This window comes from Neodiprion lecontei, chromosome 7 (assembly GCF_021901455.1).
Source record: "Neodiprion lecontei isolate iyNeoLeco1 chromosome 7, iyNeoLeco1.1, whole genome shotgun sequence".
NCBI lineage: Eukaryota > Metazoa > Arthropoda > Insecta > Hymenoptera > Diprionidae > Neodiprion > Neodiprion lecontei.
This window is the reverse complement of record NC_060266.1, coordinates 19,640,204-19,664,135: the sequence shown is the minus strand read 5'-3', so window position 1 is coordinate 19,664,135 and position 23,932 is coordinate 19,640,204. Positions and strand designations below refer to the sequence as shown.

The window sequence follows — 23,932 nt, the reverse complement described above, 5'->3', positions numbered from 1 at the left end:
GGCTGAACAGATTTTCAAAAATTCTTTCAACAAAGTTCAAAATTTTTTACAACGTATTTTTCCTCGTCTCAAAAATATTTATTCATCATTAAGTGGGTAAAAGGCACCACTTTGTCTGCGGGGGGATGAACTTCTGAATACAGTCCTGTAATGTAGAGCCATTCACGAGCAGACAGACATCCAGGTTAGGTACATACTAAATTCTTAATGTCCTGCGCCGAGTTTTTCAACGTTCGTTGTTTTTATTTCAAGATCGCTCCGTCGAACTCCTCAACGACTGCGAAGCGAAGACTATTATATATATATGTATAAACGCGCCACAGCGATCGTTGGTAATTGTGATCAATGATCGCTAATTGATTGATGAGCTTTTTTTCTTCTCCTTTTTACCTCCAACCTCCTTTCTTTGCTACTATTTGAACTAAATGCCAGACGGCAGACGGTCCTTAGACATTAGCTTGAACCAAATTACGAGTCTGGCAGTCTGGCTTACAGTTTTCGGAGACGTCGGTGCTTCTTATTTTCGGTGTTGAAAGTGTACCGAATTACACTTTGGAAATGTTGGCGAGCCGAAGACCGATACTTTTTCCGTAATTTTATTACGAGACGTTCGCGTGTTGCGGAATATTTAGCAAATTCATAATTTGCTTGGTACGAATCGAATTCCACCCGACGATACTGACGTGGATAAAGAAAAAAGAACGTGAACGTAAAGAAGATAATCAATGGACCTTTAAAGGAGACTTTCCCCAGCGAAAAGTTTGCTTCTAACCTGCTAAATAACTCAAAAACGCTATTTTTTTAGTAATTGTGTCAATAATTCCGTCGCTGATGAACGAAATCAGTAAATTATTCTTCCCGAAACTTATAAAACGCAGAATCGAAAAAAAGCATGAAACTTCCCTAGGGGGTATTCACTTATTGAAATCGCAAAGCACTTTGAAAACAGTTACTTTAAAATCTCTTGTAATCACTTAAAATCACTTGAATTCACTTGAAATCAGTTGAAATCCCTCGCAATGACGGTTCAACGTATGAAATCGCGTGAAATCGGATGAACCCCTTGAAATCGTGCGCCAATTCACTTGTTGAAATTATAAACCACTTTTCGTAAGCAGTCATTTTAATGATGATTAAAATCACTTGAAATCACTTGAAATCAGTTGAAATCGAATGAAATCGTATCAGATCCCTTGAGATCGCTTGAAATCATTTGAAATCCTATGAAATTGCATAAAACCACTTGGAATCGTTTTAAATCGCGTGAAATCGTGCCTGCAGTGTTCACTTGTTGTAATCACGAAGAACTTTGGAAAGCAGTTACGTCGAAAAACGCTTGAAATAGCTTGAAATAATTGAAATCATTTCAATCGCTTATCACCCGATCTACGAATTAATCCCCCTCGGAACTTCCCTATTGATCAACCTGATATCTTTCTGATCGAAGGTGACTTTTTATTTTTTTTATTTTTTTTGTGCGTTTGAATCTTGGCCCCCTGCAAATATAATACATGATCAGAATTTGATTTAAAAATTCAATCGACAATGATTCATGTGTCAAGCCGATAATTCCGATCACGGAATATCGAACGGCCTGAAGGTTTGCTTAAAAATGAGAAATGTATATTTGGAAACGATATTTCTTTTTCATCAGGCTTTACACACGCGCAAACGGCACGTGAATCGCCCCTCATGATTTAAACATATAATACAAGGGACGAGATATCTTTCCCTGTGTTTTACTTTTATATCGTTCTTTTTTTTTATTTCTCTCTCTTTATCTTATCGACACCTTTCCCCAGCCTAACGCGTCTTTGAGACGACGATCAAATCCTCGCTGCGCGTCACGTTATACTTTACTCACTCAATTATTCATACTCACGAGGGGAAGAAGTGATCTCGTCCTCTCGGAGAATACGAAAAAAAAAAAAAAAAAAAAATAAATCAATCAACGATGCGATACATTTTCCGCATTGCGCGCTTCCTGCTTATGCTTTCAATTCGCAACACGTTGGTAGCATAATACCCATCATGTTTCGACTCGAAGGTAGGTTCCGCACTTTTACTGAAAACCATACGAAAAATTGTCAGCGAGAAAGAGAACAAAAAAAAAAAAAAAAATAGAAAACTCTCATTCGTTAGATTCAACAAGAACAAGTCTGATCTTAAGGAAATCTAATTCAAAATGCATACCGCACGCAATATTTTGATAGTTTCATAACTCCAACTCATCGTACTCTGCATTTTTTTTTTTTTTTTCTCAATAATTTCATTATATCGCTATATTTAAATGATTGTCTTTTCTTAATCATTCCTTTAATAAAAATCCAATTCTCTTGACTCGGTAACAATGAGGATAAATTGAATTCCTCTTTTCAACCGGTTGAATTATTAGAACAAACGTATTTCACGGTTGACGAACCACCTCAAATATGAAACACTTTTGTCTCATTCGAATGTTGCGAAACCAGTATTGAAAATTAATACGCAACAATCGAAATAAAGAGAAGAATATGACCGAGCTGTGCTCGTAACAAACATCGCTCGCTTCGCAATTTCCCAGTGATTCTACAGCTGTTAAATTACCCTCAGCCTGCAGCCCGTTGTGATAAAATGAAATGAAAAAGTATGATAAAAAAATGTTCGTACAAAAATAAAAAAAATAAAATACGTTAAAAAAAACCACAAAAAAAAAAATCACAACAGAGTTAACAAAAGTAAAGTACACACATCGAGATACGTTTCTCGGATGTAAAATGAAACGACAAATTTACAGGAGGCGTACTAGGTAGAGAATAAAAAAATGATTAACCATCCCCTGTGGCTACGGTATTGTTATATATATATATATATATATATATATATATATATATATATATATATATACATATATATGTGTACAGTGAGAATGTAAATATATACCGTGTATAATACACTGTGCGCAGGAAAAATCTCTTCCAATTAACCAGCTTCGTTTTTCGAAACGAAAAGAGAAAGAGAGACTTGTATTTTGTTAACTCATCTTTCTGTTATTCCCTTGTCTCTTTTTTTTCCCCTTTCTCGTTTTTTTTTTTTTTTTTGCCCTTCTCTTTTTGGTTCCTACCGCCGCCGTAAAAATGTGAAAACGAAAATCAAATTGAATCTGATTTCCCGTACCGGCACACATTGCGCTTCCTGTGTAATACCTAGAATGCACACGCATACCAACGACTATTTGGAAATATTATTACGGTATACTATGTTTAACCTGCGGGGCTGACGAGTTGTGCAAACTGGGAAAAAACCGGACAGTGCCGCTAGTCGTTTGTTTCAATTTGGACATTTTTTACGATTCCATTTTTGCCCGTTCCGTTCACAGAGATGGAAAAAATGCGAGAGAAAAGGGGCACGAGACGGAAGAGCGGGAATGTTTCTTCTGCAGATTTTTATGAAGAGAAAAAAATCAGTATAAAAAATAAAGCTTTGGACCTTAGAATTAAACTCGCAGTTTTAAAAATTCGGGATTCTTTTTTTTTTTTTTTTTTTTTTTACCAGCAATTTTGAAACTCATAAAAATTGTTTGCGGCAATCTTTTTAGATTCGTTAGCCAGATGCGATGATGTAAAACTTGTTTATAAGTGTAAGGTGAACGTAAAAGTTTGCATTACTTGTGAGTTGTTTTTTTTTTTTTCAAATTATTTTCATTAATCCAGTAGCTGCAGTGCTATTTCGAAAAACTGTTTTCCTTCTCTTAGAAGCACAGAAACGAGTAAAACACTAAAGAATAGCAATCGAAATAAAAATCTTCTTCCATTCAGACATTTACATCACATCATTTTCGTTCTTTTATTCATACGTATAATATTAAACGAAAAGAACGACGCCTTGTGCAATTTGCGAATACTACAAATTGACCATACGGGAAAATTAATAATATTTAAACTGGCAAAGCAGTGGCTGAAAATAGTGGAAAATCAAGACAGCCGTTCCTCTGCCAGCTGGTTTTGATTTCGAATTGCTCCACACGAGGCTTGATAGTCGTTGGCAAATATGAATAAATTCTTGCTCGTTGGGATGCCGAGGAAGAGAGAGAGAGAGAGAGAGAGAGAGAGAGAGAGAGAGAGAGAGAGTTTAGCTAATGCCGTAGAGTTGACCGAGGGTTGAGATATATACGGTAAAGTGTGTGGGCGGGGTGAAACGGAGTTTATTTTTTATCGTCCATTCTCCGCCAATTTTCCGAACCCTCTTTACGATTTTAATTTTTCGATTATACATTGTCGAAAATGGTATTAACGAATCAGAATAACGGAAACGAGAGGAAAAAAAAAATAAAAAATTTCAAGTTCCGATTTGAAGAAAAAACAATGTTATCTGAAAAAAAAAAGATTCAAAAAAATGACAAACAGAACACCAAGTTCATTTTGAGTCTGGGTTAAAAAATTTTGATATCCAGTATCGGATTTGCGAGGTTTCATCAGATTTTCAAATTTGGGCTAACGACGTTTCCGTTTTCAAAACTTACAAACGAATCAAATTTGATTTTAAAAAAAATCTGAAAAAAATAATTACGCCCAGATTTGAAATAAGAAAACAAAAAAATAGTGAAAAAAATCGGAGAGCTCGAGGCTCAAACCAAGATCGAACCGTCGTCGTCGTCGTGGAATACCTCATATGTATATCGATCGAATATGAGTGAATCCATTTTATCTTGGAACGCCTCATACATACACAGGGTTGAAAATGCATACATACCATATATCTACTGCGTAGGTATGTATATAAATATCGGCACACATGTCTGTTAACACTACACGGTACGTAAATACACTCCGCAGTTCAACCTTCCCCCGTAGTAAAAAGATCTATGGGGAATATCAATCATCCCTCCCGGCATCGTCGCACGTATCTACCACACATGGAACTTATACGTTTCCATACACGCACGCAATACATGTACGTATAGTGTAATTTTGAGTACATGTTTGTTATTCTTTCAACGTCTCTAGTATTTTTCACACATGCGTATATATATTTCCTCTATTTCCTCTTCTCATTCATTTTTCCCTATTTTTTCCGCACCCCGTTTTACAAAACGGGCAAAACAATACACGTCGCGAATACGACGAGGACAACGTTGACGTGAAAGTGCCTAAACCTTCTCTCTCTCTCTCTCTCTCCCTCTCTCACTGTGTACACAGAGGTATGTATATACACACACGCATATGGGATGGTAAGGATATAGCTGCCAAGGGGATGAGCCGTCGAGGTGGGGGCGAAGAGGGGGCGAAGGGTGGGAACCGGGCACGAGGGCATGAGTTACGAGGTACGGAGAAGCTCCGCGCTGTTTACCCTTTATTTATGACGAAAGTTTGCCCAGATTTCGCGAAAACGCGTCGGTGCCGGTTAGGGAATGGCGGTGGTGGTGGTGGTAGTGGTGGGTGAGAAAGAGGGAAGAGGGGGGGGGTAAAAGAGGGAACAGACCCAGCAGTCATTTATTAGTCCTTGCTACCCACATTCCCCACCCCTACGATGGCACGAATGCCGTCAACCCTTTGCACTCCGCACGTACGTATGATAAGATGTCTGTTTCTATATATATGGATATGTATGTATTACACATATATGTATGAACAAGGTGGTGGAAAAGTTTGCGCGGTCTTAAATGCGCAACATCTTGCTGTCGTCGTTTGGTCCATAGATTGAGAGAAGATGTAACCGGGAGAAGAAAAAAAGAAAGAAAGTGAAAGAGAAAAAAAAAACAAACGCGGTTTTGCAGAGGTTTTATTTTCGAGTTGTTTTTTTTTTTTTTTTTTTTTTGTTTTTCGGTGAACCGTTGTCGTACTTACAACTTTGTAATATGTATAATGTACGGTGTAATAACATGAGCATGAGTTATAATGTAAAAGCACGAATGTAATATTTCACTTGAATTAGCTAATTTTCTATACATGGTTAATTACGCTAGAATTGTATCACATTACAAATGAGAAACTTTGAATAATCGAAGCAGTGTCGTAACTGATGGGTATATATAATACGACAGTTGTAAGAAAAGTGAGATTCTTTGGACGAGGGAGTTGATTTTTTTTAATTTTTTATGTACATAAATAACGAGATTACGATCTTTGTACAAAGTATTGCGAAGAATAAGGAATATGTTTTTTACGGTCAACCTTTTTTATGGCCGTCAAATAAAAAAGAGAATTTCGAACCGAAAATGTGTCGGAAACAAAAGTTTTCACAACGGTATGTAAAAATTTTCTGCATAATGAATTCGAATTTATGCGATATCAGATTTTCGACGTTCGGAATGGCGGATCCAATAAGACAAACTAAAGTCCAAAAATAGATTTGATATGGAAGAAACGATTTGAAATTTCGTTAGAGATTTTTCAAAAGTTGTAACTTTCATTTCATAGAAATGAAGGGATTTTTACAGCATGGAAATCGTCGCAACAGTTCTTGAACTCGATTTTCGAAACATAGTTCAGTGATTAAGTAATCGCCAAAATTTACCACGAGTGTAAACTTTGTCAGTTTGTATAAATGAAACGATTTTTATACGTGCGATAGTTTTTGGGATTTGTTGACGTTTGATGATAATCGTGTGACGTAATATTACAGAGTAATTACTAAATAATTGTAGAATTTGTTAGGTATTTTAGTCATGCGATGTTATCGTGTCGTTGCGATCTAAATTTTCGACTGTTATTAGCATGTCTTTATTTGTCGCACGAAGAGACAGTTTCAAGAGAAAATTTATGGAGAGCGCGAAGCGGGAACACCGCCTTTAAACGTCAGTAGAAATTTAATGATCCTCCGAGGAACCCCATGAATCGTCAAATGAAACGAAAAGCAATTTCGACTAGCGAGAGGCTTGCCACGTACTTTGGTAAGATAGAATTCTAGAATCTCGTTCGAAGATAGTTGAAAAGACATTGGGAGTGCGGAGGAATGAGGTGTCGAAGAAGCGGAATGAACAAACACAATACTAGTTAGTACTTCTTGAAGATTGTTCGAGAAGAAATCGTTGAGACAAAAGGAAAATATATAATTTCTCAAAATTGGGCTTGAATAACTGCGGTGATTTTAAAGCTCCCGGAAGTGTTGAAAAAAATACGCCATATCGTGTGGAAAAAAAAATCACCAATATCTGCCTACTGGTATAAAAGTTACGGCACTATTTGAAAAATAAACGTACCTACATGAGCAAAATCTATAAGAACAGATTTTTCGTCAAAATTTTTAATTGGTTAAAACAAAAAATACGGGATTTAGCATTAAATTAACCAAAGAATGATTTTCGCATTTTAATTTTTAATCCCGACTTTACTGCGGGGTGGTTTGATAGATGTGAAACCGACCTTAAAGCAGTGGAAGTGAAGTTGAATCGAGTTAAAACGATGAAATCAACTCTCGCAAACAGAACAATAAGCGGTAATTCGTTGAAGGACCGCAGAGGAAACGGAAATCACACCGTAAACAATAATAAATTAGAACGTAAGGGAGACGAGGGGTGAAAAACGAACAATTAAGCAAAAGAAAAAGGAGAAAAACGAGAGGGAGAGTAAAAAAAAAAAATAAAAATAAAAATGAATCGCTCGCCACGAGAACACATCTGAGGGTTAATTCATTTCCCGTTATGCGAACGCGTTAAATCACCTCATAGCTAAGCGTCGGTCGGGATCGTGTAAAAATCCGTGCCCCCAGTACATGGGGGATGATAAAAATGGGCTGGTAATTTCCAGGGCTCAACCCTTAAACTTCCCCCGAAGTCATTCAACATATTTTTCCCACCCCCGTCGCACGCAGGTTCAACCCCGAAAACTCACCGGGTGTCTAACGATTCGAAACGATCGCAGCATAGCCAAGAAAGTTTTCGTTCCCTAATTGATCAGCTCTGTCGAAGGCAAACGATCGGATAACTTCTGCTGGATAGAAGTTATAATTCTTGTACCACTAACCCGCGCTTTGGGAATATGGCGCGACGTCGGGTGAAGAATAATGATGATCCGATTGCATTTTCCACGCGATCGCGAGAAGCTTTATAATAGAGTTGGTAAGCTGGTTGTAAACACGGATTCCTACATTACCAACACTTTCCAAGTCCTAGCCAAGACACAAACCTTTTCTTAGAACGTTCGAAACCGGGAGCGGTATGCCCATTCTGGAAAAGGGTTTGCTTCTTGGCTAAAACTTGATTGATGTCGGTAACGTCGGGATGTGTATTCAGAATCGGCGTAGCTACTCTACTCTTTTATATGCTGTTTATTTTGTTCAGACAATTGGTTTAGAATGAAGAGATCTAAATTCCTCGATCCGATCATAGAATAATACAAGCAGCACGTTTTTATGGATAGTCAAGAGGGTTGATTATTACTCTTTGAATTCTGCTACGGCGGCAAAATTTATCTTCACCTTTTTTCGGAGTTTTCCCACACAGTTTATAGAAATTTTATTAGAGTTTTTCTGGATATTTAGCAAGATTTTAGAAAATTAAGATGTATGAGAAATGAGATGCCTAACCCGTATATTGCTATTTTTTGAAGATATATAAATTTGACGTCAAAGTTCGAATATTTACAGAAATTCTGTAATTGTAAGTTCCGGCATGATAGAATTATAAATAAAAAGTAAAAAAAACAACTTTTCCGAAGTGTGTGACATTCTGTGAAATCTCATGAAATGCTTCGATTTCTCCAATCAAATGAGAAACACTATAATTCTTCGAAATCTTCAGAAATCTTAGAAATTTGTAACAAAATTACCGTGAAATCAGAGTCTATACAGTTTTTTGCCGTGTTTAATCCCTCGTTATACTTATAAAAAGTAATTGTCTCAGAATTGATGAAGACTGGCCGATGAATATTATAAATTTTTGTGTTTCCCAATTCGGGAATACAATGTCTGCAGAAAGTACCTTATTAGATTGATGCCAAATCGACACCAAATACACAACCACAGAAGAAAAGTGTTTTGTTAGACGGATTACACCACTATACCTACATGTTTTCGGACATGCTATGTCAGAATTCCTGCGTCACCTTCAAATTTTACTTTGAATGTGTGGATCTTACAAAAAAAAATACTCGCCCGGCAGACTTAAAAACCGTAGCTCCATGTTTTTGAATATGCTGATTCCAAATCCGATGTCAGAATTGCTCCAGCACCTTCAGATTTTACTTTAACCGAATGGATCTTACAACAAAAAAAATACTTGTCGGGCGGACTTAACAACCGTACATCTATGTTTTTGGACACGTTGAAACGAAATCCGATGTCAGAATTGGTCTGCCGGACGGGAGTCTTTTTTGGAGTGCGTTTGTAACACGGTCTACAGAAGTGCGGAGTGAAAGCTTGCTCACAGCATGCCTAACGTCTGTGACAGATTTCCGAAATCCGGAAGTCTTGGCCGTCTGTGAAACAGGAGAATTCCGGATAATCGCCCCTACGAATCCCCTCGCGGTTAGTGAACATCACGTGTTCCGGAGGCGCGGCGACGACGTTCCGTCGTCACTCCTGAATATCTCGTACAAATTTGACTAGGAGTGGTTAACACGTGTCAGCACATAAGTCAGGAGCACGTCATCCTGATCGCAGCTCTGTTTATCGCGTACATACAAGCGACGGGGGAAGATGGCGGCGTCGGTATACAATCCGCATATAGGAAACCAGTGAAGTGACGTGAAGCGAAGGTCTCGAGGAGTGAAGGGTGCTCGATCAGACGCGTGCGCTAATTGGCGATGCAATTAGATGCCCGACATATACAGCCAGCCAGCGTTGGACCAAAAGAAAACTACAATAAAGAAAGAGACAAAAGGTCGGGACGCGCGAATTAGGAGGCGAGTTTCCAGGGGTTGCGAATCAATTACTTACTACGAGTTCTTTTTTTTATCTCTCCCTCTTTCTTTTTTTCACGTATACGTCGTGAATAAGCCAAGAGTTCAGCATAGGAAATTTGGGTACAGGGGAGGTGTTGAAAAGAAAAAAAAAAAAAAAAAAAACACACTCACCGTGCAATCCTGCAAGGGATGCCGTGTACTGGAACACTCTTCCTTCGCTTCAACCCTCAACCCTCCAGCCAATTTTGGTCCTCCGTGTTGTAGCTTGCTTTTAATTCCAGATATACGATCCTGGAGCAACGACGACGATGAAAAGAGAGAAGGAAAAACAACGTAAGCTAGTTTTATGTTCTTCGGTGCAGGAAATATAATAAAACAAAGCATCTCATTTCCGGAAGAAAAATAAGTCTCAGCGATTCTTCTGTGCCAAGTATTAAAAATATGTAATTTTACCCTGCAATGTTGATTTTCTTTTTTTTTTTATTTTCGTACGTATTTTCCCGTCAAGAAGCGTATTAAAAATCGTAAACATCTTTCGAACTATTTATATTTACATTGCTTTTAAATGAGACGTCGAAGAAATTACCGACTTGCACATTGCCTGACAAACCCGATTTCAGATCCCCCTTGTTGGCTATAAATATGCGAGTGAATCTTCATGGAGAAGTTGAAAAAACTTTGAAATTGAGCCTTTATAACAATTCCCGGTCTTTCTGTTTGGCTAACCCAGTTTGCTTTTTTGTGTACAAAGTAAATCGTCGGGAAACATCTTTAATACGCATCAAACGTTGTACAGTCTGAGCAAAATTTAACATGACGGATGAGAAACATCTCTAAAATCTAAGATCACAAGTGGCAACTGAAAATAAATAAGCAAATAATATTGGAAATCTTGATACATGAAAATGTTACACACAGTTGTGACACCATGTTTTCGAGGCCAATAATTACTTTTCGTTTGTCCAGTTTCATGATTTTTTAAAGAAAAGTTCTATGAGTTTATCAAGTGTCAAAAAAGAATTGAAACTGAAAAATACAGAAACAAAAGTGAGATCTTCCTACATTTTTATTAATACTGAATTCGTATATTTTTTCCAGTTTAAAAAAATTGTTTTGAAACTCATTTTTTATGCGAATAAATTATGCCAAAATTACTTTAAATGGATTTTCGATTAACCGACTGCGTTTTCGAATAAAGCGTTAGTTTTTCGTACATGCAATCTGTATTGCTTTAACATTCAATTTGTTGTTTCAAGTCAATCAAAAGATCGTTAAAAATTCAACCCGAGGCGATTTGTAAATAACTGAGTTACAAACGAAAGAAGCAATGATTCTTTGAAATTAGATGTAGGTTTTTTCTCCCTTAACAAAAAACAACAGATTGTAGCATTGTATATAAAAAGTTTTCATCTGTCCTTTTTGTTCCTGTACATTTTTCAGACATTGTTTCAACCAAATCAAACTTGATTAGTTTCAGCTGTATTTGTTCAATCTCTCTTCCCAACAATTCTATCGTTTGTAAATTGTTTAGACGGGCAGTTTTTCGACTTTATGAAAGTACAAGCTATGTCCGCAAGGTTAAAAATAATCGATGCATCGATTAAACGAGTCAAAAAAAAAAAAATAACAAGTTGTTAATCGATTAATCGATCATTTCGTACTTTCTTGAAACATATGAAACCAGAATTTCGTAAATTTCAGTATGTAGTCTCAATACCGAAAAGTTTTTTGATAATTTATAGTTTCATTCGTAATATTTTACAATTTCAGGTGAAAATATTCACTCATCTTTCACTTATTATATCAAATAGGTAGCTTAGTAAGTAAGACGATGATAATAATCGATAGTTTAATCGCCTAAATTGATATTATATCGCGTCGTTCATGGGATTAAAAAACAAAAACCGATTCTGAGAAAAAATAATCGACTCGGTCGATTAATCGGGTTTGAAAAATAATCGATTGCACTCGATTAATTGGGGAAAAGCAATCGATTATTTGTTTCGTCATTCTCGTCAAGCACAAGGTTCGAAACCCGGATCCCACCGTTCCGTGGAAGAAGGGGGGATGTAACCGCGTTATTTTCACCTCCGACAAACCGCCGTGAGGCTGATTCGACTTTGATTCTCGACTACCGGTGCACCAACTGCCGCCTAATAGCTTCGATTATATTCGAATTACACAGCCGCGAGGCTCCCTCATCGCCAATTCGGCTGCCGTGTTCTCCTAAACGCGGCGGTATGCCGATCTCAGCGCGGATTTGCAAGTGGAAGCACGTCCTGTCTGAGTCAGGATTCGACTCTTAATTACCAGGGCGGATCAGCTGCGGGGACAAAAAAAAAAAAAAAAAACGGGGTGACCATCTTTCCGTTCCCTTTTCACCTCCCTCCTCACTCTTTCTCCCTTTCTCACTCGCTTCCTCCCCCACCTCACCCCTCCTTCTCTTTCTTATCAATTTTCTCATTCGTTTGCTTCTTATTTATTCGATCGTTGACACGTGATTTTTTCTTTTTACCGCGCTCTCTCTTCCTCTCTTTCTCTCTCTATCTATTTCACCCTCTTAACAACCTCTCTTCAACTTTAAAATGATAGACATCTTTCGAGTCTCATTAATTGGACTGAAGATGAGAAATTATTTTCAGCTAATTTCAATCATAATGCACGAGGTTCTGGTTCTGCGTTTTTTAATTTTATTTTATTTATTTATTTATTTTTTCTCTCTTCTATTTCTGACTACTCTTTTCTGTACTTACAGTCTCTCAACAAGAATCGAGAAGTTAGACAACGAGAAGTCTAATAGGAACCACTATAAATTCATTAGGGAACGATAAACGGCGTGGAATGAATGATTTGGACTGATTATACGAGTGGTGGAATAGTACGTTACGCAACAAGTGGGTAAAGTAGATTATTCTTGGAAGTGGTTCAATGAACGTTAGACGAAAATTGCAGCGATTAGGAATGAATCTGTCGGAACGTCTGTTTCGAAAGCTAGGAATGGAGTCAAAACTGTCTAAGAGGGTGTTCTGGTCTATAAGTTTGAGAAAATCTTCTTTTTTTGACAGTTTATTATTTTTTCATATTATATTATTACAGAAGCTACATCGTTTAAGAATATTTTGACTAAAAAGCCTTCAGTATATATTCCGTCATAGATGAAACCTCGGGAAATACGAAATTATTATTATTACTACTTTTAAAACAATGAAAAGTTGGAAAAAAGTTGGGCGGAAAATTGACTTTTTCTTCACAGTCACTGATTCTTTGATTTTTTTTTTTCACTCGGTCCTGGTTATAATGACATTGTTAATGATCAAGAAATTTACTTTTGTTTCTGTTTCGGATGAATCGAAGCATCGAACCGTTTTTTTTTTTTTATATATATATTAGGGCCATACCTTTCTTCACTTTTGTTTTTTCTAAACAAAATTTTTTTTCGTAAGTTCTTGAAAGATCAATAAAGATAAGTACTATAAAATAAAATTAATGGTAAAAATATATATGTATATATGGGTTTTTTTATCAAGCCCGAAAAAACGCTAGAATCTCAGACCTCTAGACTAGACAAATACCCTCTGAAAACAAGCTTCCGACAGTGCTATTTGCACTAATTACGGCGAACACAAATAGAACAACATTCTTCTTTTGTAACAAAAATGATTCTGAGCAAATTCGAATAACATAAGCTAAAGTATCAAGAATTTAGGAGAAGGTTTTATAATTGGAACGTTCAAACTTATTCAACTCTGGTGTTTATGATCGAATTATAAAGTTTTCGGACTCGTTTTACTCACTGACCAAACCCCTATAAAGTGTATGAAAAAGAGATTCGATGAATCTTCAGCTATAGTATAGTTATAAAATGAGATTGTAATTTTTAGCTAACATCTCTTACACCGTATTTCCACAAATCTATGTTTATACTCTACTCTGTAGATAACTATTAGTTAAAAGTTTTCCGGCGATCTGTACAGTAAAAAAAAAACATAAGCCTTAGAGTATTGCAATCGAAAAAAACCATCAGAGTTTAATTGTTTCGAAAGCTGTAGTTTTGTAGAACCTTTTCGGAAATTGTTGATATCTCAGATTGTTTAATTCGAGTTCGTTTGGATTTATTTCTATTGTCTGGTAGAGATGTTGCTCAATTCTCGTTCACCACCATCGGCGCAAGTAAGATGGCTGAAGATATTGCTTAAGGGTCCATCCTCTTTTCCGAACTCCTGTTACCCACGGACTTTGGGTCTCATTCATCTTTAAGCGATCGTACATCACGAGGCGTGCCAAGGGAAGCGCTTAGACACACACACTAGAGGTTCGAGTGAGGCGAGAGCCGCAAATGGCACTAAAGTTGATTCAAGGAGCAAGTTTATCGAACATAGAGATAAGGAAAACTCCCGAGTAGCGGGTAAGAGGGAGCGAAGTGAGGGGGTCGCGGTTGATAAGGTGACTCGGGTTGATTCGAACTTAACTAAAAGTTAAGCGAGATTAAGTATACACATGCCGTGACTGTGGAGTTGGGAAAATTTTCCTAATCTCGTTACACACTGCGTGTAACAAGGTACGGATTATAACGCCAACGCGGAACTTCCAGGATCAATTTTACCAAATTGGATTATAGAAGCTGCGCGTGATTCCTTCTTTCGGGTGAAGAAGAAATTTAAGATAAACGAAATGAATGAAATTTCTCACCTTGGAACGGTCGTTTCAGTTCACCGATTACACAGGTCAACAGGTCAAAAAAAAAGAATGTTAATATTTTCTTGAGTTTCTATTGAGATAAATAAATTTCGATTCTATGCATCGATTAATAACCGAAACCTTTACTTATTACGTATGAAATTTGTTTTTGTCTTTTTTACGCTGAAGAATAAGTCTCGAAGCTTTTGTTTTGACAGCTAATATGGGTCCCTGTTTAGAGGAAAAAGGGAAAACGTTTTCACCAATATGTGATGGACTTTACCGTCATTAACTTTATCAGGGGCAATATAATGAGAGCATAATGGGAGATTACGTTTGGGGTTTGACACGAGATAGTCGATACGAAAAATATTCATTTTTAAACTTTGTTTATCAATTCTTTCACATTTTTAGTTTGTTACGAATTATTATTTTCGAATAAAATTGAAAGAAACGATAATCTGAATTGTTCGTTGAATTGCTATTTACAATAAATTTTTCAGAAAATAAGTAATTTTTCTTAAAATCCAAAATATAATTCTGGTTTCTACAAAAACAAGCTTACTATCTAATGAAACTATTTTTTCATTTATTAGTCACGTAGAAGAAATCAAAATTTGACATCTAGAACCCAAACTCAAAATTCGAGGTTCTGAATTTCTGACTTCAAATTTGACAGCTAAAAACGAATCGTTTTACTGGAATACAATCAATTTTGTTTATTTCCATCTTATATTCATCGATAACAATCAATCGCTTGACTTCGAATAACGACGTTCATGATAACTGAGGCACATCATTCGAGCGATTGATTTTTCATCATATATAGTGAAAAAAATTTATTCCTTTGGTAAATATTCGCAATCTGATTGAACCTGACTTTTTCGCCATCCGTCAAATAACGAAGTTCGTAAATACCAAATTCTCTTCAAAATTAAAGTCAATTGAGGCGAATTTAATTAAAACAATATCCCTTCAGTCACGGAGTAAACCAAAAATAAACAAAGAAAGATCACTCAATTTCAAACCCACAATCATTTGAATTATTCGGAACCTCGGAGAGATCAAACGTTGTTGCAGAACGTAAATACTGAATGATTAATAAACGAGCAGATCATCCCTCTGATTGTCACAATATCAATTCGATTTACATACTAAAAAAAAAAAAAAAACTATTCTTTTTGATCGCGGTAATTCGTACTATATTTTCTTATAACAATAAATTGTTATTAAAGCCTTATTCAACTGAAAAGTATGCATTAAGATTAAAAAAAAAAAAAAAACGGCACATTTAACGTTGCAACAATCGTAAAAGCGGTTGCCAACTATAATCACACGGTACAATATAAACAGTTATTCGCACCACATTTTCTTTTAATTCGAACAATATTTAAGGGAGTGAACGGTTATAAAAGTTACTGAAACATAGGCGACGTCATTGAGAGTCAAGGTACTAATATAATTTTGCGACAGTAACTATTTCCGTAAAATTGCATTTCTAAAAGGAACTGTTTGCAACTAATGTTCTGAAAAATAGTGAATAATATGAATATCTTGTTGCTGAAATAACATTTTTTCTTCTACACCCGCAAAGAAATATCCTCCTCTTTATCGTTTATTTCTTTTACTGTCTAGAACGAGATGAGGACAGTTTTATCATCTACAAGGATATTAAGATTAAAAAAAAACTATATATTATAGATTATCTGGATAAATTTTCATAGATCAATAATCTTTGTATATCAGTGTAGACGATAATATATGTTTTCAGAATATTAAGAAACCCATTTCTTTATCTTTTATCATCTAGATTATCCATATCAAGATATGGATGTTTTTAACATGTACAGAGATGTTTGGATGTGAAAAAAAAAACTATATCTTTCATCTTATCTAGTCGAATCTTCATAGATGAATAATCATTGTACGTCAGTGTAGTTGATGAAATATTTTCGCGGAACATTAAGAATCTCCTCTACTTATCCTTTATCTTCATACTTATCTAGAGCAAGATGAGGATAGTTTTATCATCTATAGAGTTTATTGAATGAGAAACTATATCTTTCATCCCATATAGTAGAATTCTTATCCATAAATAATCATTGTATTTCAGTGTAAATGATAACATAGCCATCGTTTTGTACAGCATATTGTTAAATATAAACTGTAATGAGTGTAATTCGTCTCACGCGGAAGGTATCCCAGGTCGATCTCTCCGATTTAATATCTTTCGTAATATGTTATAGCAGACTAAAAACTAAGCGACACGTATTTTTTTTATCTGCCACCAAACACTGCAAGGGGGTGAAACCAACTTCCAAAGTAAGGTATGTTAAGTGGCGATTTGGCAGTTTCACCCGTAACAACATTATATTTTTCAACCAATCCGACTGGAAGAGTTTCCTCATAACGAGAAATGAAAAATGTAATTTACTCAATAAAAAAAAAAAAACAAAAACAAAGCAAAACAAAACAAAAAAACTGCCAAATCACTCCTAGACGCGCCTTAATTTGGAAGTTGGTTTCACCCCCTTAAAGTGTTTAGTGGCAAATAAAAAAAAAAAAAACACATGTCGCTTAGTTTTTAGTCTACTGTAACATGTTACAAAAAAAAAAAATCAATTCGGAGAGAGATCGACCTGGGATACGTTCCGTGTCAATGCGCGCGGATTCGGGCTCTGTTTGTCATCTAGCGAATAGATCGAACGGTTGAAGCCCCGCATGATGGGAGCAATGATAATTAGCTGAAACAATTCCGGGCAGAAGCCTGTGTGTGGGTTACACATCCGAGTGAACACACGGAGAGAGGATGCCCACATTTGCGGGTACGCCCCATTTAGTTTGAAATGGGCGAAACAAGAATAATAACCGAGCAATATTATCTGCGGCCGGGTAGCCGGAGCTCGCATAACAAACGATACTCCCTATCGGGTTTCCCTAATTAACAGGTAATTAAGAGAACCATAACTCGACGGGGGGCTGATTTACACCAGGGACAAAGGTGAACTTCGCGTTCCAAAATCCGCCGTTTCGTAGATCGCGCTTTAATCGCTACACTCTATCCAACCTTCGCGAATGTTCTGCAGGGACCAAAGTCCGTCGCATCTCTCGCCCTGCGGTTCGCCAAACTTTACAGATAACGGCGGCAGCTTTCTGCCCCGTGCAGATTTCGCAAACCTTCCATATGCACACATGCCGTATCGATTTCATTGTTGTTGCTGTTGTTATTATTATTTATAAAGTTTGTTTGATTTTTAACCTGTTAGAAAATAATTCATGATCGTTACGATCGGGGCTCTGCGATTGATCTTGAACTTTAATTGACTGAAATAACCGATTCGTCGAGCAATCGAAAAAATGATTGATTTGGAAACCAAAGCTCATTTCAGGTAAAAAAAAAAAATAACAATTTTGAGAAAAAATTTCTCTCACGAGGTCTTTTTCAGACATCTTTGGTCCGATGTAGGTAAATCATTTGTGGCTCATTTATAACCAATTAAAATTATGACAAAGTTATTTGCAAATGATTGAATTTTTTTCTGAAAATTTGACTCATTCGTCGTGATTACTCACATGGTTTTTCGTTTTCGAATCACTAAATTGAAAATATGGGAAACAACTCGCCAAAAGATATCAGCAATGGGGTATTCATTTGTTGAAATCGCAAACCACTTTAGAAAACAGTCACTTTAAAATCCGTTGAAATAACTTAAAATAATTTGAAATCCCTTGTAAATCACTTAAAGGCAGTTGAAATCACTCGAAACCACGTGATAAGGCGTGGATTCGCGTAAAATCACAGGCGTATTCACTTTTTAAAGTCTTAAACCACTTTGGAAAGCAGTCAATTTGAAATCACTTGAAATCATTGCAATCGTCCGTCACCCAATTTGAATGAACACCCCCTCGGATGTCAGACGTTGAAAGGATAAGACGGACCAAAAAACGTGGAAAACGTGGAAAAATCCTTACGGCACAAATGTTTACTTTTCTGAAAAACATTCTTTGACGTGAAACAAACTCGGCTTAAATTTTTAAAAGTCCCCGTACTGGTCCTCTGAAGCAGGAACTTACCTTTCAAAGTTTTCTGAACCCGCGTTAAGGAAAATTTAAAAAGTCCGAAGAACCTTAAGGAGAGCTTTCCTCACAACAGGGACGATGTTCGGGTCGTCGAATGAAGGTCAAACCATGCAGGCAGTTAACGCGTGTGCCTTGATATAGCAGCTCTAGAAGCTGACTAGAAGCAGTCGGAATATAGCAGAGTTTGGCAAATTTACTTGGTAGAATCGGCGGGCGGATCAAGAGAAGGACCAGAGCCCCCAGGGTCCTTCTTCGAGTTCGAGAGGACTCGGCGTGGCAAACTCACTATCTCTCGCATTCTCTCTTTCTCTCTCTCGTTCTCTCTCTTCTCTCATCCGGCATCAGCATCAGCGGCAGAAGCAGCGGTTGGAATTTCTCTCGGTCAAAATTAATTCGCTAACTTCCGGCCGCTGGTTCTTGGACCATTACCAAGGGCAGGTCGAGTCCCTCGGTCCCATTGCTGTCTGCCTGCCTTCCTTCCTTCGCCACCTCGTTGTCGGACCAAGTGTCCTTACCTCACTCGCCTCGCGGACCCTTTGCGAAAACTGACTCGAGTGTCTCCAAGGCCGGGAAATGCCCGTCGAGTCCTTCGGGAAACTGGTACTTCAATTGCGCAAATTACGTTAGACTCTATACTAGCCGATCCGCCAACATTTGACCAGGTTTTTAGTTTTCATTACCTTTAGTGATGGAAGAAAAGTATTGGTTTTGGTCGAAGATTACTATTTCTACTCTGTCATCTTTACACAGTTTCAGAAACGATGTCAGTAGCGAGTATCGAGAAATCCACGAAACAAGTTCGACAGCAAACATGAATCGTTGAATTAAATAGATATGAGGTTTCGGTATGAAAACGATAGCTACAAAATCCCAATTTAGTCGTTTAATATGAGTCAGCAATTGGTGACAGCACAATTTTCACCAATTTGTGAACGTTCATCTTATCTTGCTTATACTTTTATAATAGGTATAAAACTCGGGAGACCGGTTTCCAAATCAGGAAATCATCTCTTAAAGGTTATAAATATCTTGTTACAGACGTTGTAAGAATTCCACGAATCGAGATTACAACTTTTACGAGTTTGATTATATAATAATTCACGAGGAATCCGATAACGGCTTCAAACCCGTTGAATATTCCGCAGGGATATATAAAAGACAAATAAATATTCGACTTGGTTTTATCTCGCGGATAAAAATATTACGTCTTCAAAAGCGATTCCCAATCACTTGTGGCACACGCTCATTCGTGCGTTTCCGGTAACGCAGAGACCGAGAGAATTGGGATCGCCATATAGATTCCGTTATCGACTGTTACCGACTTCTGTTTTATCCCACGGATACAAATATTGAGTATTCAAAAGCGATTCCCGAGCGCTTGTGGAACACGCTCATTCATGCGTTTTCAATAATATAGAAAACGAGAGTATTTGGATTACTTTATAGATTCCGTTATCGACTGTTACCGACGTTGAGGAACACATGCTTTCGGCGGTCAGAGCGGTTTGATTCGTCAATTTCTATTCGGTGCCCGTCAAGTCGAACGCCGAAGGCGGTTTCCTTGAACATATCCATTTTTCTGCCCTCCAAGTTTTCGTCCCATTTCTTTCCTACTCTTCTCTCTCTCCCTCTCTCTCTCGTCTTCCGAGTTTTTTTCCTTTTATTTCGTTTTTTTAATAATTTTTTCTTCTCACCTCTTTATGGTGGAGCGAGCATAGAAGCCGCGGGCTTAAAGCCGACGAATGCCGCGTGATTTGTACTTGCAGCGAGTCGCACGTCACGTCTTTTTACTCCGGCAAGCGTAGCTCGGACGTCTTGCCTCAACGATTCAGTGATTTTACCGAAAGAAATAAATTCGACCGAGCCACGAAGCGAAATGGAAATTTAGAGTGGCACGTGGAGGAGGACATATATTTATGTATTCATATGACACTCTAGTACCTAGGTCTTCGCCTTTCTCCTCACTCCTCTATCTTTCTCCCGCTTTCAACGTGCCGTTTTCGAATAAATTAGCCATTATTTTTGCCCGTATTGTATAAGACGAAAACCCACTTCGTCTCTGCGTCAAATGCGGATGATCGACGACTTGGGTTTGGGCTCTTCGTGTCGTTCGAATCTCATCGAGTTTATACGTAATTTACATACAATTCGAGTATGATAATTCGATGTATACTCAAATATCCGACCGAGAGGTAATTCGCTCAAGGAAGTCATAGATTTACCAATTGAAAATTGAATTGTGAATTAGAGAAATTCGAGTGACCAAAACCTTCATTGAAATATGGAAGAATCAATTGAGATTACCGAGATCATTCCATTACAAATCAGAAATATTAAACAATAGAAAGCACGGAATTTCATTATGGGATTGATTTTTGAATATTGAGAATATGAAGAAAAAAATTATGATCATTTTTGAGCTGCAAAAATCACCCGAAAAAAATTACAACCAAATTAAAAATATCATTCAGGTTTCAAATTCGGTGATTTAGCACGAAAAGCCCCAAAACAAGGAACCAGCTTCTGGCAAAGTTTGATAAGGGTTAGAGAATTGCGGAGACTAGTGTTGAACTGTTCTAAAACTCAAACCACAGACTTCAGAAACTGCTGCTACAGTTTCCATATCAGGAAAACTGTGTGTGGATAGTTGAACTTCAACTGCAGTTGATTTCAAATAAAAAAGGAAAAAGATAACGATAAATGTAAGGCAGGATGCCAAATAGAGAAAATTAAAAAGCAGTATATCGATATTGGCAGTCATGATTTAAAAATATTCGTATAAAATCTCATTATGGTCGGACGCGTGGTGGTTAGATTTTTGTAAAAGTTAGACTTAGTGTATTCAAAATTTTTAATCTAACTTTTAATAAAATGAAATTTATAATCATAATTATAATTAAATATTGTACAGAACACGCTAAGTGGACAATTCATATAGTGATTTTCATTGCTCTGCATAAAATGTGAGTTGGAAAAAATCAGAATAATAATCCGGCCACCAAAATTCTCTGGCAGTTTTTCTTCTTAATTGTGACTTGTCAATGACATCTTGAAACCATTTTTTATCACTCAAGTTTTACCGCTGATATCTTGCAAACCAGTTGGAGAAACCACAGTGGGTATCAATAATTTCTCCGCAAATTGAGAACGGTCAGTTTAAAGGTTGAAAAACAAAAGAAAGTCGGTGTAATTGCCATCTTGCAAAACTTTCCTTTTCCAGAAGTAAGATAAATAAAACGAGGCATAAAACCGTCTTACACTTTTATCTACTTACAGCTATCTCCGCAGATGGCAAAGAAGAAGAAGAAGAAGAAGAAGAAGAAGAAGAAGAGAAGGAGAAGGAGGAATACGAAGCTACAGAAGAAGCCGATGGGTGAATAAATCCTCAGCTGTATTTAATCGAGCTAAATACCGTGAGAGGAAATAAAGTTTTAAAATTATAAAAGCGGCGTTAGAACGTGCTAAGAAGGAAGACAGGGGTGGATTTTCTCCGGATAAATTCAAAAGAAGTTTTCGCCGTATTTCCGCCGGACAAAAGAAGAAAACGCGCGATCCACCCTTATACACTCACCCCCTGCAATTCTGCGAGTACACATAAGAGTATCGCCTGCGGGACGCTGCTAGCCGGATGGCGAAGCTGGTCTTTTTGCAATAAACGCGTCGTAGGGAAGAACTTTGGCGAGATCCGCATCTAGAGGATACCTTTGGTTATTGTTACACCGAACAATGGAGCCCAGGTATCACTGGGAATGGTGTCGCGTGGCCTGCCATTACTTCCCACCCCCGCCTATCATCCCTTCTCTTCTCTCTGAACTGCAAGCTTTTCCACCATTTGCTCCAATTCCGACCACCTCGGTTCTCCTCAGCCCCAAGAAGCTGCAGTTTCACCTGCAACGACATCTTCGAGATGGGCGGTGGAACAATGCTCGCGGCCTGTTAACCCGTGATAATTTGTTTCGTCGAGCTTTTTTGGCTCTTCCTAATACCAGTCAACAATTTATTACTGCACCGAGAGATGTTTCTATTGTTGGAGCTACTTCACAGTCCCTGTAACTGTTCTCATTCTTCGACGTAACCGAAAAATACAGTTCTCATCGCAAGGTGAGAATTAGTTTTCATATCTTTAACCAGAAAATCTACCATCCATGCATATTCTTTTCGATTATGGTCACTCTATATTTTTTGGCAAACATTGGAGACAACAAGATTCTTATGAAACGATAAATTGATGTCAAGTCTCTATTCAACGGGAAAAATTTATTTAACCACATAAATAAATTTATTGCTGCAAAAATCAGAAAATATTGTATCGACAACATGAAACAGTTCGACAAAAAAAAAAAAGAATTTGTGTTAATGCTTGGATTTTTTCCGGGAATTTAGAACTTTCAGAATGTAGAATTTATTGGATTGGCACTAGTTTTTATCTTATTGTAGGTAGTATTGTAAGGAGGGTCATTTCTACATTCTCAAACACCAAAATTCACGGAAAAAATCTGGGGAAGAAAAAAAAATTTCGCTTTACTGACCTGTGTGGTAATTTTTTTGACGAGCTTTAGATATTCACAGGAAAAAAAAATCAAATTTCTCATCTAATAATTGCTTTTTCGAGCAGTCTATAAAAATTTCGATAAAATAAATATCTAGAGCCAATTTTGAAAAATTATGCTTACTCCTAGGGTCGTTGACGTCAAATCTTACTAAGGCAGCTCAACAAAACGTTACTTTGACCAAGTTTTCTTGTTAATTTAATATTCCGAACTATGTTTTGAAATATTCGATAATATATGTATATGCAGTCTGTCTGGTTTTTTATCGTTCTCCGATATTCTAAAGTAACGCTTCTACGTTAGGAGAAATGTCAGCGTCGTGACAGCACTTTAATAAATATTTATTTCTCAACGTTTCGACACTTTTCCGATAGTTGAAATGCTGCCTCTTCAATATTACCGCTTGCCGTTATGATTGGCACATGTAAACATGTTAGAACATAATTTCCGAATGCAACAGGTAATTCCATACTTCAATCCTCGACCAGCACATCACGCATAGTCGTATACGTGGCAAAATTGCAGAATTCATTTAATCAAATACGGACAGTCGCTCAATTTTTTTTTTTTTTTTTCTTTTTACACGAACGTATATATTGGTTATCTTAAATTAAGAAATGAAGCGAAGTTTTATTCCTTTCTTGAACACTGCAGAGGAGACGAAAAACAAAAACAAAAACTTCGATTCTCAAATGATGTCTTTAGCAAGATCTTTTTTCAGATTTTTATTTTTATCCGTATTATTCGCCTTTGTAAATAAATACGAAATGTGGATTTTCTAAAATTTAGCTTCACTTCCGGACA

The 23,932-nt window shown here is 37.0% G+C and overlaps 1 protein-coding gene across 8 annotated transcripts in view; it reads left to right on the top strand.

The window, feature by feature from the left end:
* LOC124295393 (cysteine-rich hydrophobic domain-containing protein 1-like) overlaps positions 1–23,932 on the top strand; it is a 162,168-nt gene that overhangs the window by 103,516 nt on the left and 34,720 nt on the right. For 5 of the 8 annotated variants that reach the window (XR_006905343.1, XR_006905345.1, XR_006905344.1 and 2 more), the window contains exon 2: positions 21,855–22,679. Coding sequence is in view for 3 of the 8 variants with exons in the window: in XM_046745280.1 (XP_046601236.1) it covers positions 21,855–21,951 (97 nt within the window). In the remaining 5 variants the exon portion in view is untranslated. The remainder of the gene's footprint in view (positions 1–21,854; positions 22,680–23,932) is intronic. The other 3 variants (XM_046745280.1, XM_046745281.1, XM_046745282.1) reach the window with 1 other exon arrangement.